Source organism: Octodon degus, unplaced genomic scaffold (genome assembly GCF_000260255.1).
Source record: "Octodon degus isolate 3935 unplaced genomic scaffold, OctDeg1.0 scaffold00040, whole genome shotgun sequence".
Lineage (NCBI taxonomy): Eukaryota > Metazoa > Chordata > Mammalia > Rodentia > Octodontidae > Octodon > Octodon degus.
Window position 1 is genome coordinate 17,012,752 of NW_004524616.1, and position 15,480 is coordinate 17,028,231.

At 39.8% G+C, this 15,480-nt stretch overlaps 1 protein-coding gene and 2 pseudogenes across 1 annotated transcript; 2 read left to right on the forward strand and 1 right to left on the reverse strand.

The window, feature by feature from the left end:
* Nucleotides 1–440: 440 nt before the first annotated feature.
* On the reverse strand, nucleotides 441–1,268 carry LOC101589392 (ferritin heavy chain). The gene has a single exon (XM_004631360.2). The coding sequence runs from the start codon at nucleotides 1,226–1,228 to the stop codon at nucleotides 539–541; it is 690 nt and encodes a 229-aa protein (XP_004631417.1). The 5' UTR covers nucleotides 1,229–1,268; the 3' UTR covers nucleotides 441–538.
* Nucleotides 1,269–7,997: 6,729 nt separating this feature from the next.
* LOC101590183 lies at nucleotides 7,998–9,410 on the forward strand (annotated as a pseudogene).
* A 3,184-nt stretch (nucleotides 9,411–12,594) lies between these two features.
* Nucleotides 12,595–15,480, forward strand: part of LOC101590577 — a 9,423-nt pseudogene continuing 6,537 nt past the window's right edge.

The following is a 15,480-nucleotide window of genomic DNA, read 5'->3' on the forward strand; positions in this document are numbered from 1 at the left end:
AAAAAAAAAGGTTGTCTCCATACATTGCTATTTCTTTGAACACAACGGGAAAAGGCCAAGATTGTTATAGAATTTTGCAAGCACACTTTCACAGTACTCTGTCTTATGGTTGTCTTTGTTTTACAGTTATTTTCTTATCATACAAGTTTTTGTCACTTTAGCATCTTGAAGCTAGCAGGCACAGAGTGAACTAAAAAATCATAGAATTTTACTGTGTGTTCACAGGAGTAATATTTGGTAATTTGTAGTATTTAGTAATATCGCAGTACTTTTTATTTTTTTTTTCATAGCACTTTTTAAATACCTTTTTCATTACTGTCATATCCTGAAATATTAGCCTGTGAAAAGATGAGTAGCTTGATGCACACAGAAAGCTGTTGCTAACACGGGCTCAGTATGTTTTCTCTATATGTTTATTGGAGGACGACTATAACAGGAGAAGAATGTAAAGGCGGTGGTGAATCTTAAGGGCAAGAAGCAGGAGACACCTCACTATGGATCTCGGGACCACTGAGCTGTGGGGATGGCAGCCTGCAACTTAATTCTGCTTGTTTTCATTTCCAAGAGTATGTTTGTCAAAAAGGTACTCTGCTAGGCCAGAATCTGGGGCCCCCAGGCTGACTAAATTGCGCACATGGTCACCTAGTTCCTTGATAGACTTCACCTGCTCATTAAGGAAATGGGTTTCCAGAAAGTCGCACAAGTGGGGGTCCTTCTTGTCCGAGGCCAGCGTGTGCAAGTCCAGCAGCGACTGGTTCACGTGCCTCTCCAGCGCAAGTGCGCACTGCATAGCTTTTAGGCCGCCACCCCAGTCGTCACTCTCAGGCTTGCGCACCTCCAGCAGGCACACGCGGCCACCGCGCTGGGTCTGCAGCCTCGCCAGCATCTCAGCATGCACGCGCTCCTCCAGGGACTGGCGCCGGAAGTAGCCTGCGAAGTTGTGCAGTGCCACATCATGCTGGGAGAAGTAGCAGGCCATGGACAGGTACACGTGGGACGCATACAGCTCCAGGTTGATCTGGTGGTTGAGGGCGGCCTCCGAGTCGGGGTGGAAGTTTTGGCGGACCCGGGGCGGCGCGGAGGTGATGTCTTCCGAGGAGGCCGCGCCGGCCAGTGGGCGTCTGGGCGCAACGGTGCGGGGACCTGCGAAGCGGTGGAGCACGGGGCAGCGCGCCCTGCTGAGAGCCAGGGTCAGGGCCTGGCCAAGGGCACGGCTGCCCAGCAGCATGGCGCAGCCCGCACCAGAAGAGCCCAGCGCCAGGTCGACTTAGGCGGGGCAGCCGCTTAGAATGAGAACGCGGCCTAGGCGACACGTCACACGGCTTGTCCTCTACCAGTCGTTCTGGCCAGAACGAGAATGGGGCCCTGCGACTGCCCACCCTGTCCCCCACCCTGCCGCGGCCCAGCCCATCCTGCCCACTTTACCTGTACTAAAAGCACTGTCCCAGGGTGTGCTTGGTGCTGGGCAGGAGGCGAGAAGCCTTCCTGCTCTTCCTGATTGATAAGACCACGAGTGCAGGAGTGAAGCCCAGAAAGTCCGCAGTAGTCCCTCCTTGAGGATACGGGGTCCAGAGTCCCTGCTTATAGATTGCCTTTCTGAACATTTTATTTATTGGGGATATAAGTAATGAAATAGTTGCTGGTGGAGTAGACAATTTTTCAAGTGCCTATAAGCAAGACAGGGGGCTTTCTTTGAAGAAAAAAATTTAATATAGAGAATTTATCATCATTGTAAAGAAACCTGAGACCATATCAAAGTAGTAAGAATGTACAAAGAGATGGGTCCGGCCCATGTGGAAACTGGCTGAATCACCACAGTGTCTCCACAAGGTGGCAATGAGCCCAGAACAACTACCTAGCTCTTCTTCCCAGCATTCCCTTCATCCGGCGTGCAAAGATGATCTACCTTACCTCCCAGGAGGATATCCAATGAGCCCTAACAACGTCATCACCTCACTTCCCAAGGCCCCGCCCCCTTCAGGAACCTATTACTATAGCTGCCCTCCACTGTTTGGGACCGGAGGGTTCCAGCTTGTCTTTCCCTGCGGTTCTCTCATGTCTGCAGTAAAAATCTCTTTTATCTTTCCTGTCGCTTTCCTGTGCCGCCGCCATCACCGCCACCATGGCTGCTGGGTGAACTCTGTCATAAAGAAGCTGTAAACTTGATTTTACTTTTCACTAATGCAGCACATAGTTTTAAAGAACTGTTTAAAAAGTGAGTTGTAAAGAACAATTTAATCTTAGAAGAATATTTAAAATTATTGCAGGAACTTAAAAAAAAGAGGGTAAGTTTTTCAGGAGAAAACTTAAAACATCCCACTTTTTTCTCTGCCCAGGTAATTATTGTTAAAATGCTGGTGATAATTCTTATAGGGTAAAAAGATAATGAGAAATATGTATTACAGACACAAAAGAATACAATACACATTTTAACAGTTTTACAGGGCATCCTTGACATAAGCTGTAGATATTTATCATAGACTGATGTGCTATGACATTTGCTTATGCTGTGAAACCATCACCTAAATCAGGATAATGAACGAACTCATCACTCCTCGAGGTTTTCTCATGCTTGTTTTTCATTTGCACTGCCTTTGCTCTTTTGCTTTTTAACTTTTGGTATGTGTTTGCTACAGCAAATGATTACATTCACTACAGGGAATTGATACATGTACATTATACAGTTCAGTTTTTTCTTCTTTTACTCTTTTATTTTTTTCAGCATCAGATTTATTTTTAAGACCTTATACAATTATCATATATAAATATTAAAAAACAGACTAAACGGCCAAAGCATGTACAACATACAAGATGCTTGTACTAAATCAAGATATCCTTTGGTACATTGTTCTGGATTACAATACTTTTTCTTTTTTTACCTCTCTCTCTCTTTTCCATACCCGTTTGTACTTTAGAATCACTTTCTTCCTCTGTCTGCCCCATCCCATCCTAGATAATCACTGCTCTCTTGTTCCTGACTATATAGATCGCTAGCTACACAAGGGATTGTCTTACTCACTTTTCTTTCATTGCTGAGACAAAATATCTGATGTCCAAAATTAAGGAAGAAAAGATTTATTTAGTTCACAGTTTGTGGCAGTTTCAGTCCATTATCAGTCAGCTCCAAAGCAGGTAGTATGGCAGAGGAAGCAACATGTCTTCTTTGTGGTGACAGAAGACAGTAAAAGCATGAAGAGTGAAAGAGGGGAGAGCAAGCCTCTTTTCATCACTTATACTGTATGCAGGCTACCTGCCTAGGATGGCTGTAGCACTCACACTCCCAATGCTAGCACTAGACAATGAACCAATCACAAGCTTTAGATTCAGCCACCTCCCATGACCATATGCAGCTTTTGGCTTGGGAGACATCTAGATACAAATCATAGCAGTGGACCGGGTGTCCCAGCAGCTCTGGGCAGGAGGGTCTGCAGCTTTTGAATTGCGCAGCTCCGTGAGGCTCCGCGTACACCTCAATCCGCAGCTCTGCCCCCCAACGCGCGCGCTGCCAAGATGTCCAAGAGGAAGGTCAGCTCGGCCAGCTGAAGGAGCAGCAAAAGCGGAGCCCAAGAGGAGCTTGGCGAGGTTGTAGGCTAAACCTGTTCCAGCTAAAGTGCAAACGAAACCAAAAAAGGCAGCGGAAAAGGATACACCTTCGGACAAAAAAGTTCAAGCAAAAGGGAAAAGGGGAGCCAAGAGAAAACAGACTGAAGTAACCAATCAAGAAACCAAAGAAGATTTACCTGCAGAAAATGGAGAAACTAAAAATGAGGAGAGTGCAGCCTCTGATGAAGCAGAAGACAAAGAAGCCAAGTCTGATTAATCACACACCATGTCTTATCAGTGCTCCCTGTCTGCCTTCTTGTACAATCCAGAATAATATTTTTATCATTTTGTAATACAATATTTTGTAAATGCAAGTTTTTTAGTAGCTCTAGAAACATTTTGAAAAGGAGGGAATCCCACCTCACTGCAGTTTTCAGTGTAAATGATTTTGTTTAGAGATGAAATTCTCTGGTTGTTTATTTTTTTGGTACAACCAGAAGTAGTGGGATATTGAATTATGGTAGGCTTTGACTGTCTTGGGTGTCAGCTTAACATTCCATAGATGGGGGGTAGTTTTATATCCTACAGTACAAAACATACTAATTTGGAATTATAGCCATGCATTTAATATGCCTTAGATACTTTAAATGGCTTCTATTCCTATGTTTTTAGTATAATTGTTTCCTAAAGAAAACTACTTCCTAATTGTTGCCCTGTAAGAATCGTGTGTACTTAACATCTTTGGTAGTGGTAGTCTGGTTTGCTTCATTTTGTTAATATGCTGTGAAAGATAAAACATTTGAGTATGTAGTGTATATGATACAAAAGTGTGTATTGGTGGGTCTTAAAATTTAAGTAATACTTTGTCAGCATTTGAAGATATTGGTACTTAAACCTCTTACAGAAAATTTGCCTCTAAATTTGAAGCTGGAAAGTAACTGGAATAACTGAAAAAAAAAATACACGGCATTTTTTGATGTGTTAAGAATTGTGTACAAAGTGAATCATGTGTACTGATCCTCAGCACAACCAATAAAATCTCAAATATTGAAGACAGAAAAACAAAAACAAATCATAGTGGATAGGATCATAAATGACTAATTAAATGCATTAAATGCATGGTTTCTTTCACCCAAAATAATTATTTTGTGATCCATCCCCATTATAACTAGTACTAATAGTTACTTTAATTCACTTTTGAGTAATTTACTATTTAGTCCTATAATACTATTGGATTTGACACAGTTTGTTGATCATTTCACATACTAATGTATATTTGATTCCTTATTGTTAAAACTGTAATATATATTCCTGTGTAAGTCTTTTTTTTTTTTTTGGTCTGTGTTTCTCTTGGGTAGTATCTGTTACTGAAGTGGCTAGACCAGATCATGTATATGTACATTATTTGAAACTTACTGTTAACTAAGGTACTCGTGCCATTTTACATTTCTAGTCAAATAGTGTGTGTAAGAGCCCAAGTTTCTTTTTTTCCTTTGAAAGAGAAAAGAATCCCAATATTTCAAAACAAGATAATAGAGTAACAAAAATTAATACATAGTGTATTTTTATCTTCAAAGTAATTACTTAAAGTACAATATATAGTCATAAAAATTGTCTAAACAATATTGGCACAAACTTTGCTTATCAATGGACTAAGAGAAATTAGTAGTATAAGTATTTTAACTCATATATATATATATATATATATATATATATATAATTTTTCCCTCTTCCCTTTCTTTGCTCCCTTCCCCATTTCCAGTTGCTTTTTCCTTTAGAAGAGCTTCTTCTCATTTCACACTACTTATTGAACATTTTGGAACTTATTTATTCAGCTTCTCACATTAGGGAAACAATATGATATTTACATCATTCTGATTTAATTCACTTATGAGTAAGGACTTGAGCTATAGCTATTTACCTATATGAGTCACAAATTTATCTTTCTTTATGGCTGAACAGCACTCCACTGTATAAAATGACCACAGCTTCTTTATCCATTCCTTGGTTGATGGGCATTTGAGTTGTTTCCAAGATCCAGCTATTACTAATTGTGCTACTATAAATATGAGTAAGCATGTATCACCGGGGTATGATGTTTTTAGTTTTTCTGGGAAGATACCCAGCAAAGGAATAGCTGGGTTGAATGGGACCTTTAATTGTACTTTTTTGTTTCTTTTCTTTCTTTTTTTTTTTTTTTGCGGAACCGGGGATTGAACTCAGGCCCTTGCACTTGCCAGGGAAGCGCTGATTCTACTGAGCCATCTCCCCCAGCCCCAGTTGTAGCTTTTGAAGAATCTCCATACTGTTGTCCACAGTGGTTGCACAAATCTGCACTCCCACCAACAGTGGAGAATTCCTTTACCCTAACAGCCTTGTCAGCATTTGTTATTGGCGGATTTCTTGATAATAGCCATTCTTTCTGGAGTGAGATAGAATCTCAGTTTTTTTTATAATTTTCATATCTTGAATAACCAACGATATTGAACTTTTTATTTATTTGTTTATTTATTTATTATTTTTTGGTGGTACCAGGGATTGAACTCAGGACCTTGAAGTTGCCGGGCAAGCACTTATTATACTGAGCTATCTCCCCACCCGAACTTTTAAAATATATTATTTGCTCTTTGTATTTCTTCATCTGAGAAGTGTATATTCATCTCAGATGTCCATTTTTTGGATTGAGTCTTTGAATTTTTGGGGGGCTGATTTAAAAAAATCTTTATATGTTATAGATATGAGTTATTTGGTTTCTTTTTACTTTACAATTTTTTTGTTATGCAGAAGGTTTTTAATAAGGTGAGATCCCGTCTGTTGATTCTGTGTAATATTTTGCATGTGTCTGGGTTTTGTTCATGAATTTTCTGCCTATACCAGACATATTATCTCTTCCAGTAGACTGTGTTTTCATATTTAGATCTTTGGTTCACTTTGACTTTATGTTAGACATGAGTCTAGTTTTAGTCTTCGCCATATGGACAGCCACTTTCTCCAGCAACATTTATTAAAGAGGCTGTGTTTCATTCATTGAACATGTTTAGCCCTTTGTCAAACAACATAGCTGAATGTGTTTTGAGTTGTGTCTGCATTTCCTGTTCTGTTCCACTGATCCTCAGGTCTGTTTGTGCCAGTACCATGGTGAGTTTATCACAGTAACTCTGTAGTACACTTTTATTTTTTTCACCATAAATTAATTTTATCTTAAATTATAATTTTTAAATTAATTTTATCAAGAAAGAAATAGCAGTGAGACAGTTTCAAAACAGGTTAGTAGGAAAGTTACAATAAGTAATACATTACATTTTGTTGTCTTCATAGTAGCATCTTGTAGTACAATTTTAAGTCAGGGATTGTGATGCTGCCTGTCCTGCCTTTGTTGCTCAGAATTTCCTTTGCTATTATAGATTTCTTCTGGTTTAAAATTAGTTTTAGGATTATTTTTTCTAATTCTGATTGATATGCTGTTGAAGTTTTGATAAGAATTGCATTAATAGTACAGTTGGAAGTATGGCTATTTTCACTATATTGGTTTTTTCCTGCAGAAACAAAAGGATATCTTATCGTTTTTGTATTTTTTTAAATTTATGTATTTTGTACAGGATCTCAGTATACAGCTTGGACTCATAGTGATCTTCTTGTTTACAGCCTCCTCAATGCTGGGATTACAGGTGTGTGCCACCATGCCTGGACTTGGGGGGGGGTGCAGCTGGCATGGCATGCAGTCCCTGTGCTTACCTAAGCAGGTGCTTAGTCCACTGAACCATCTTGCTGGCCCTTATCTTAACATTTTATGACATCCACTTCAATCTCATTTCTCAGAGTACAGTAGCTTTCATTGTAGAGGTATTTTACATTTCCCATTAGATTGATTTCTAAGTATTTCATTTTAGGGGGGATTCTCTTGTAAAAGGTGTTGTTTCCATAATTTCTCTCTTCAGTAAATTTGTTATTGCTATACAGGAAGGCTATTGATTTTTGAGTGTTGACTTTTTATTCAGCTATGCCACTGAAGTTGGTTATTAAATCTAGAAATCTTTTGGTAGAGCTTTTAGGTTCTGCTGTGTAGACTATCTTGTCATCTGCAAATAATAATAATTTAACTTCTTCCTTTTCTATCCTTATTCCTTTTATTTATTTCTCTTACCTAATTGCTCTGGCTAATGTTTCCAGAACTGTATTGAATAGGAGTGGTGATAGTGGACATCCTTATCTTATTCCTGATGTTAGTGAGAAAACTATCCATTTTTGACCATTTAGTATGTTGTTAGCTGTACTTTTATCCCATGTAGCTTTTATCTGATTGCCATAAAGATCATTTATTCCAGTTTTTTTTGTAGGGTATTTGACTCAAATGCTTTTTCTGCATCTATTGAAATGATTATATGATTTCTGTCTTTGGTTCTTTTAATATAGTATATTTATTGATTTGAATATGGTGAACCATTTCCGCTAGAATGAATCTTACTTGGTCATGGTAAGTAATATTCTTGTTGATTTTCTACATTCTGTTTGCCAATATTGTATTGAGGATTTCTGCATTATGTTCATTAGGAAGAGTGGTCTGTAGTTTTCTTTTTCTGGTTGAGGCCTTCTACGGTTTAAGTATGAGAGTAATGCCTGTTTCTAGGAATGCGTTTGAAAGTATTGCTTCCCTTTCAATTTCATTAAAGACTTTTACCATAGTGGAATTAGGTCGTTGTAAATCTCCAGCCTGGCCTGACTCTAGTCTCCTGACTGCTTGTCAGTAGAAGCATTATTCTATTCAAGAAACTCAGCTCAACACTGGTCAAACACAGGAAAGGAGATAAGACAAGAAAATCCGTAGGGGCAAAACTGGGGTCACAGACTGATGACAGGAAATGACTCACGGAAGATGAGAGCAATTACAACAATGAACTTCAGAAGTTGGCTGTGTTCCTGAGTGGAGTGCTGGACAACCTCATCCTCGTTGGTGCACTGCATTTCAAACATGGCAGCCAAAGACTAATTGACATCTTTATCATCAACCTGGCTGTCTCTGACTTCACTTTTCTGGTCACATTGCCCCTCTGGGTGGATAAAGAGGCATCTCTAGGACTGTGGAGAACAGGCTCTTTTCTGTGCAAAAGCAGCTCTTACCTGATCTTGGTCAACATGAACTGCAGCGTCTTCTTGCTCACTTGCATGAGTGTTGACCACTACCTGGCCATCATGTATCTAGTCATATCCAGGAAACTCAGAAGGAGAGACTGCATATGGAGTCTGTGCCAGCATCTGGTTGATCTCCGGCCTTCTAGGGTTGCCTACTTTTCTGTCCAGGGAGCTCATGCTGATTGAGGATAAGTCCTACTGTGCAGAGAAGAGAGCCATTTCAATGAAACTGATATGGGCTCTGGTCACCTTAATTTTCACCTTTATGGTCCCCTTGCTGAACATTGTGACCTGCTACTGTTGCATCACAAGAAAGCTGTGTGCTCACTTACCAGCAAATGGGAAAGCACAACAAAAAGCTGAGGAAATCCATAATGATCATCTTTATTGTTGTGGCAGCCTTTGTCTTCTCCTGGCTGCCCTTTAATACTTTCAAGCTCCTAGCCATTGTTTTTGGATTGCAAAATGGACTCCACTTTTCATCAGTTGCTCTTCAGCTTGGGATAAAGGTGAGTGAACCCCTGGCATTTGCCAACAGCTATGTGAACCCTCTGATTTACTACATCTTTGACAGCTACATCCGCTGGGCCATTGTCCACTGCTTGTGCCCTTACTTAAAGAACTCTGCCTTTGGGAGAAACACTGAATCATCAGACAGTCACCTCCCCAGGGCTCTTTCCAACTTCATCCCTGAAGAGGATTTTATAAGAAGAAGAAAGAGGTCTGTGTCACTGTAAAAGGAGCTATGACATTTCAAGCTTTGTTGGCATGCTTAGAGCATTAATATTTGTCGGCAACAAAGAAAGGAGAAAAGTATTAATAAGATTCACATTGCTTCATAATTCCAAGAGTTAATTTTTAAAAGAAGCACTGAAAAGTTCTGGTGTTGTGGTATAAGTAGGCCAAGTATATTTTCAACTGAATGGTTTTATTTGGCCCTTGACAACCAAGTAAACTGAGCTAAATACAAGTTCTATTCTGTCTTTTACATCTTAGATAAAGGCTCCTGTTTGGATCCGTTGCTTGCTTCATGCCATCAATCAACCTTCATGCTCTTCCTCTCAAGAACGATGATTCTTCATCCACAACAGTTTTGTCATTTGCCTCCAAATTGCATTACTTTTAATCACTTTGATCTGGTGAAATGTGGTGGACATGTAGGTCTCAATTTTAGACTGAATCTTTAAAGCTGTGGACACCTTCCAGGACTGTCTTTAATCAGATTCCCATCACAATAATTTGGGACTGAAAAAAAGGTCCATGAGGGAAAGATCATTTTGTATTGTGTTTGTGATTTGAGACCTACTTTTTTTATCTGGTCTTCTATAGTATTTTAACAAGTAAGCATATAGTAAGGTTTGACCTTTATTTGCTTATAAGATATATTTGTAGGATGTTATATTTCATTATGATCCTATAATAACCATTCTTCATGGGATTATACCATGTCTTTTGTTTTCATTTCCTTCATAATTTAAGATTTTCCTTTGGCTAATTATATGTTTTTAATTACCACATTATCTGGCTATCAAATGAAAAGATTGCTACTAATATAATTGGAACTTGACAAATGCTTAAGTCAACCCTCCTGAAGATAATTATTTGTTATTTTTCAATTAATATGTTTTTTCTATGATTTCACATAGTATCATTTGGTTGTATAATTTCAAGTTGATAATTAATAATACAGGGAGACAAGATGCACCATGTTCAGCCAAAGTAAAAAGTCTATAACATAAATATTACTAATTTTCTACAGACATTTTTCTGAACCCATGTGCCATCTTAAATTATCTAATATGATAAAATATTCATTGAGTCAATTTATGCCTATTTTCAATGTGTACCTATATTTTTTAAATACTGTGATGTGAAAGACATGTAATTAGTGGTACCCACAAAAGACTTTGTAGCAGAAAACATACTATTTTAAACTATTTTGATTCAATAAAAAGTACGCTATGTTTTCATCTCTACTGTTGACCCAAATGAATAATTTTGCTTCTAAATATTAGATTTGGAAATAAGAAAAAATTCAGAAAGTTTAGAGACTAGATAACTAAATTTCAACCCACGGATCTCTCAAATCAAGAGAAATGTTGACTATTGGACATCTTATATTGCAACACTGAGAAGCTGAAACCATTCTTGGTTTTATAAATTAGTTCACCAGTTAATTTTTCTTCAGCTTTTATTAAATTCTTTCCTTATATAAATACTATGTTATATATATTAACTTCTAATACAATATTATTGTTAATATCAATATTCTAACAGCCTTTCAATAAGTTATGGTTATGGAAAAAACCAACTACATAAGTCATAACAAAGCTTCAGTAAAACTGAGTCAAAATTCAAAATAATTAAGTAAACCTCCAAGGTTAAATCAAAACAAAACAGAGGAGGCAAAAGACACACATTTAAAAAAACAGATAAGTAAAATTACTATTACTAATCTTGAAAGTTAGTGCCTTTGAGCAATATTACTTTTTGAAAAAATAGTTGAATTAATCAGCTAAGGTGTGCATCAAAAATGAGAAATCCTGGCTTTTTGTTTTTAGCTTCACCTTTAATGTTAAGACATTAAGAAAGTTACTTTACTCTTTCACAGTTAAATGTAATTGGTCTTATCTATGTCTATGGAATTATTGAGCATGTTATAAGCCTTAGAAAAATAGATTTTTTAAGGTATTTCCTGGTAAGGGCAAGGTCCTGAGTTCAATCCCCGGTACCACAAAATAAATAAATAAATAAATAAAGTATTGAATAAAAAAAAAGAAAATCTATAGGATCTGGAGCCATCTGGAGACACCTCAGAATTTACAATGAACACTTCTAAAGGATTCTGCCCACTGAGATGCACGATTGTCAGATAACTTTAACCACACATATTCATGGGGATCTCCCCACCTAATGTCCCTTGTGTATTAAACACAAAACTGCTGTTCAGCTCAGAAAAAAGAAATATGCTCTGATCTCTATATGAAATATCAACATTTTGTTTTGTTCAGTGATATTGAAACTTGTTGTGGTCATAAGACCAGTCCTTTTCTTATCCTCTGTTTTCCATTTGTTAAGCTTTAATCTAGGTCTTTTCTCTGTCATGCTGTCCCTAAACTTTAGCTTCCCCCCAAGTCTTGAGAAAGCATTCTCCCTAGAATGAGCTGATCCCAGCACTACACATTTCATGTTGGAACAGTAATCATGTTGTCTGCTAAGCCTTTCCTTGTCCAAATTTAAAACCACTTCCCAAAAAAGAACTACTAGTTTTGATTACCTTTCCTTATAAAAGAAAGATTTTATTTTTATTTGGCTTGAGGAACTGCAGGTACTGAGATAAATTTGTTCTCCCTACTTCAATAGTCTTGCTGTCTTTTTGAATCTGTTCTCTAAGACTGAATTTGCTTTTATTTGAAATCCTGGGCAATTTATTCTCATTTTACAAAATTTGTTCAAATTCATAGTATATCTTATTTTGTCCTTGGATGATTGATGGCTGTAAATAACTGTAAATGTCCCTATCAGCTGTTATAAAATTTTATATTATGCATACTTTGGCCATTAATCCATTAAAGGCTGGAGTCTTTATTTATTTTTTTATGTATTTAGTACAGGGCCTATGGGGTCTCACTACACAGATCAGACTCATAGTGATCATCCTATTTTCAGCCTCCCAAGAACTGGGATTATAGGTGCATGCCACCATGCCTAGTCTCAATCATCACCTCAGTGCACCCCATGGTGGGGCCAACATGGCATACCAAGGATTGAGCCCCAGGTCCTGCATCTGCCTAAACAGGCATATTAATCCAGTGAGCTATCTGGCCTGGCAAAGCATTTTAAATTTGTAGAATTTTATATTCAACTACACTATTCAGTTGTCATCAAAATTGTACTTCCTCTCATCAGGTTATTGGTGAGATGGCAATGGTGTAGGGGGCTGTGAAAGTGAAGTGTGAGCTAAAACTGAGCAAAAATGAGCTAAAAAGATACCTAAAAGATGAGAAGAAAGTGGCAGAGAAGGAAGACAAACAGAAAGAGCTCAGTGAGAAACAGCTAAGCCAAGCTACTACAGCTGCCACCAATCGCATTACTGACTGATGTTGTGGGTGCTGAGGAAGAGAGCCTGGACCCAAATCAATGCTATAAGTTCCACAGTCAAACAGTGCACCAGCTAAAGGTCAGTGGTGAAGATCTGTACCCACAAAAGTTCCATGTAGACATCTTACCCACTTCATCAAGGAATACAACACTTGCAGCCTGGGGATCACCTGACTGACATCACCTTGAAGGTGGCAGGTAGAATCCATACTGAAAGAGCATCTGTGGGGAAGCTCATCTTCCATGACCTCTGAGCAGGGGAGTCAAGTTGCAAGTTATGGCCAATTCCAGAAATTATAAATCAGAGGAAGAATTTATTCATATCAACAACAAACTGCATCGGTGAGACATAATCAGAGTTTAGGGGAATCCTGGGAAAACCGAGAAGGGTAAGCTGAGCATCATCCCCTATGAGATCACACAGTTGTTTCCCTGCCTGCACATGTTACCTCACCTGCACTTTGGCCTCAAAGACAAGGAAACATGGTATCAGCAGAGAAACTTGGACCTGATGCTGAATGACTTCGTGAAGCAAAAGTTTATCATCTGCTCTAAGATCATCACGTATATAAGAAGTTTATAGATGAGCTGGGATTCCTGGAGATTGAAACTTCCATGATGAACGTCATCTCAGGGTGAGTGGTGACCAAGCCTTTTATCACTTACCACAATGAGCTGGATATGAATTTGTACATGAGGATTGCTCCAGAACTCTACCATAAGATGTTGGTGGTTGGAGGCATTGACTGGATCTATGAAATTGGATGCCAGTTCCAGAATGAAGGAATAGGAATTGATTTCACTCACAATCCTGAGTTCACCACTTGTGAGTCCTACATGGCATATGCAGACTATCATGATTTCATGGAAATCACAGAGAAGTTGGTTTCAGGAATGGTGAAGAGCGTTACAGGCAGCTACAAGATCACCTTTCACCCAGATGGTACCAAGGGCCAAGCCTATGAGATTGACGTCACCCTGCCCTTCCAGAGACTCAGCATTGTGGAAGAGCTGGAGAAAGCTCTAGGGGGTGAAGCTGCCTAAAGCCAACCTCTTTGACACAGAAGAAACTCGCAAAATGCTCGATGATATCTGTGTAGCAAAAGCTGTTAAATGAGTCCCAGCCCAGGTCCAGTGAGTATGTGGAGAGCTTCCTGCTACCCTGTGCCGGCAGGACCAGTCCCAGCCCAGGCGCAGAATGGGTTGGACCCTCTCCCAACCCCTTGGGCTGCCCCCCACCACTCCGAAGTACATCCCGCACCCCGCCCGCCGAGTAGAAATTTCTGCCACTTTCTGGGAACACCCAGACCCAGTCCCAGCCCAGGTCCGGCGAGTGTGTGCAGAGCTTCCTGGTACACTGTGCTGGTGGGACCAGTCCCAGCCCAGGCACAGCATGGGCCGGAACCTCTCCCACCCCATTGGGCCGCCCCTCACCACTCCGCAGCACATCCCCCACACTGCCCACCAAATAGGAATTTCTGCCGCGTTCTGGGAATCCCCAGACCCACTCCCAGCCCAGGTCCAGTGAGTGTGTGGAGAGCTTCCTGTGACGCTGTGCCAGCGGGACCAGCACAAGCCCAGGCACAGCATGGGCCGGACCCTCTCCAATCCCCTTGGGCCGCCCCCCACCACTCCGCAGTACATCCCCCATCCCGCCCGCCGAGTAGGAATTTCTGCTGAGTTCCGGGAACCCCCAGACCCAGTCCTAGCCCAGGTCCAGTAAGTGTGTGGGAGAGCTTCCTCTTCCCTCTACTTCACCTTGACCCCTCCAAGCACAGCTCAGGCCTGGCATACACGACTAGGGTATAACCCTGCAGGTGCAATCCCCGCAGAGAGTGTAGAGGATAGACAACCCAGCTAGACCAGGAGCAGAACATCTTCCCAGAGGGGCACAACAGGTTCACCCTCAAGGGCAGCAGTGGGAAGGAGCTAAGCACAGCAGCCAGACCCAAGGCAGACGCAGCTGGATAAGTCCAAACTTTGGAGAGCTGCACCTGAACTTCAGTATGTGCGAAGGTTGTAACTACAGCAAAGATCTACAACAAAGGTCAGAAGAGAGCGCTACACAAAATGACAAGAAGGAACAAAATGCAACCTCAGAACCCAAGCCCACCCATAACAAATACAGAGGACACTAACACAGAAAAAATTGGAAATCACACAGCTGAAAGCAATGAATCAACGGTTTCTGAAATAAAGAAACAGCTGCAGAAAGATATAGAGGACCTCAGATTGGAAATAAAAAAAGAAATCCCTGAATTAATAACATCTGCACTAAAGAATCAAATGCAGAAACATATAGAAGAAACTCAGTGCCCACCCAGAACAAGTGTGGAGGACACTAGCTCAGCTCAAATGCATGAATCAATAGCGTCGATAGTAAATAAGCAACATCAGAAAAATACAGAGGAAATCAGAGCGCAATTCTCTTATGAAATAAAAAAAGAACTCTCAGAACTCATAGCAGATGAAGTAAAGAAGCAACTACAGAAACATAGGCAGGAAAACCAATCTGAAAAAAATACTGCAGTAAAAGAATTTCTAACTGCTTCTAAAGAAGATGTTGATAAAAAAAAATAGAGGAGATTAGAAAAATGACGGATTCCTTGAATGAGCAACACAGGAAAGAAATAGATCGCATGAAGCAGAGTCAAAGAGATAGAGAGGAAATTAAAATTTCAATCACAAGCTTGCAAAACCGTTTAA

Excerpts from the sequence above, each read along its gene's own strand:
- LOC101589392 (XM_004631360.2), bottom strand. The coding sequence starts at position 1,228 with ATGCTGCTGGGCAGCCGTGCCCTTGGCCAGGCCCTGACCCTGGCTCTC.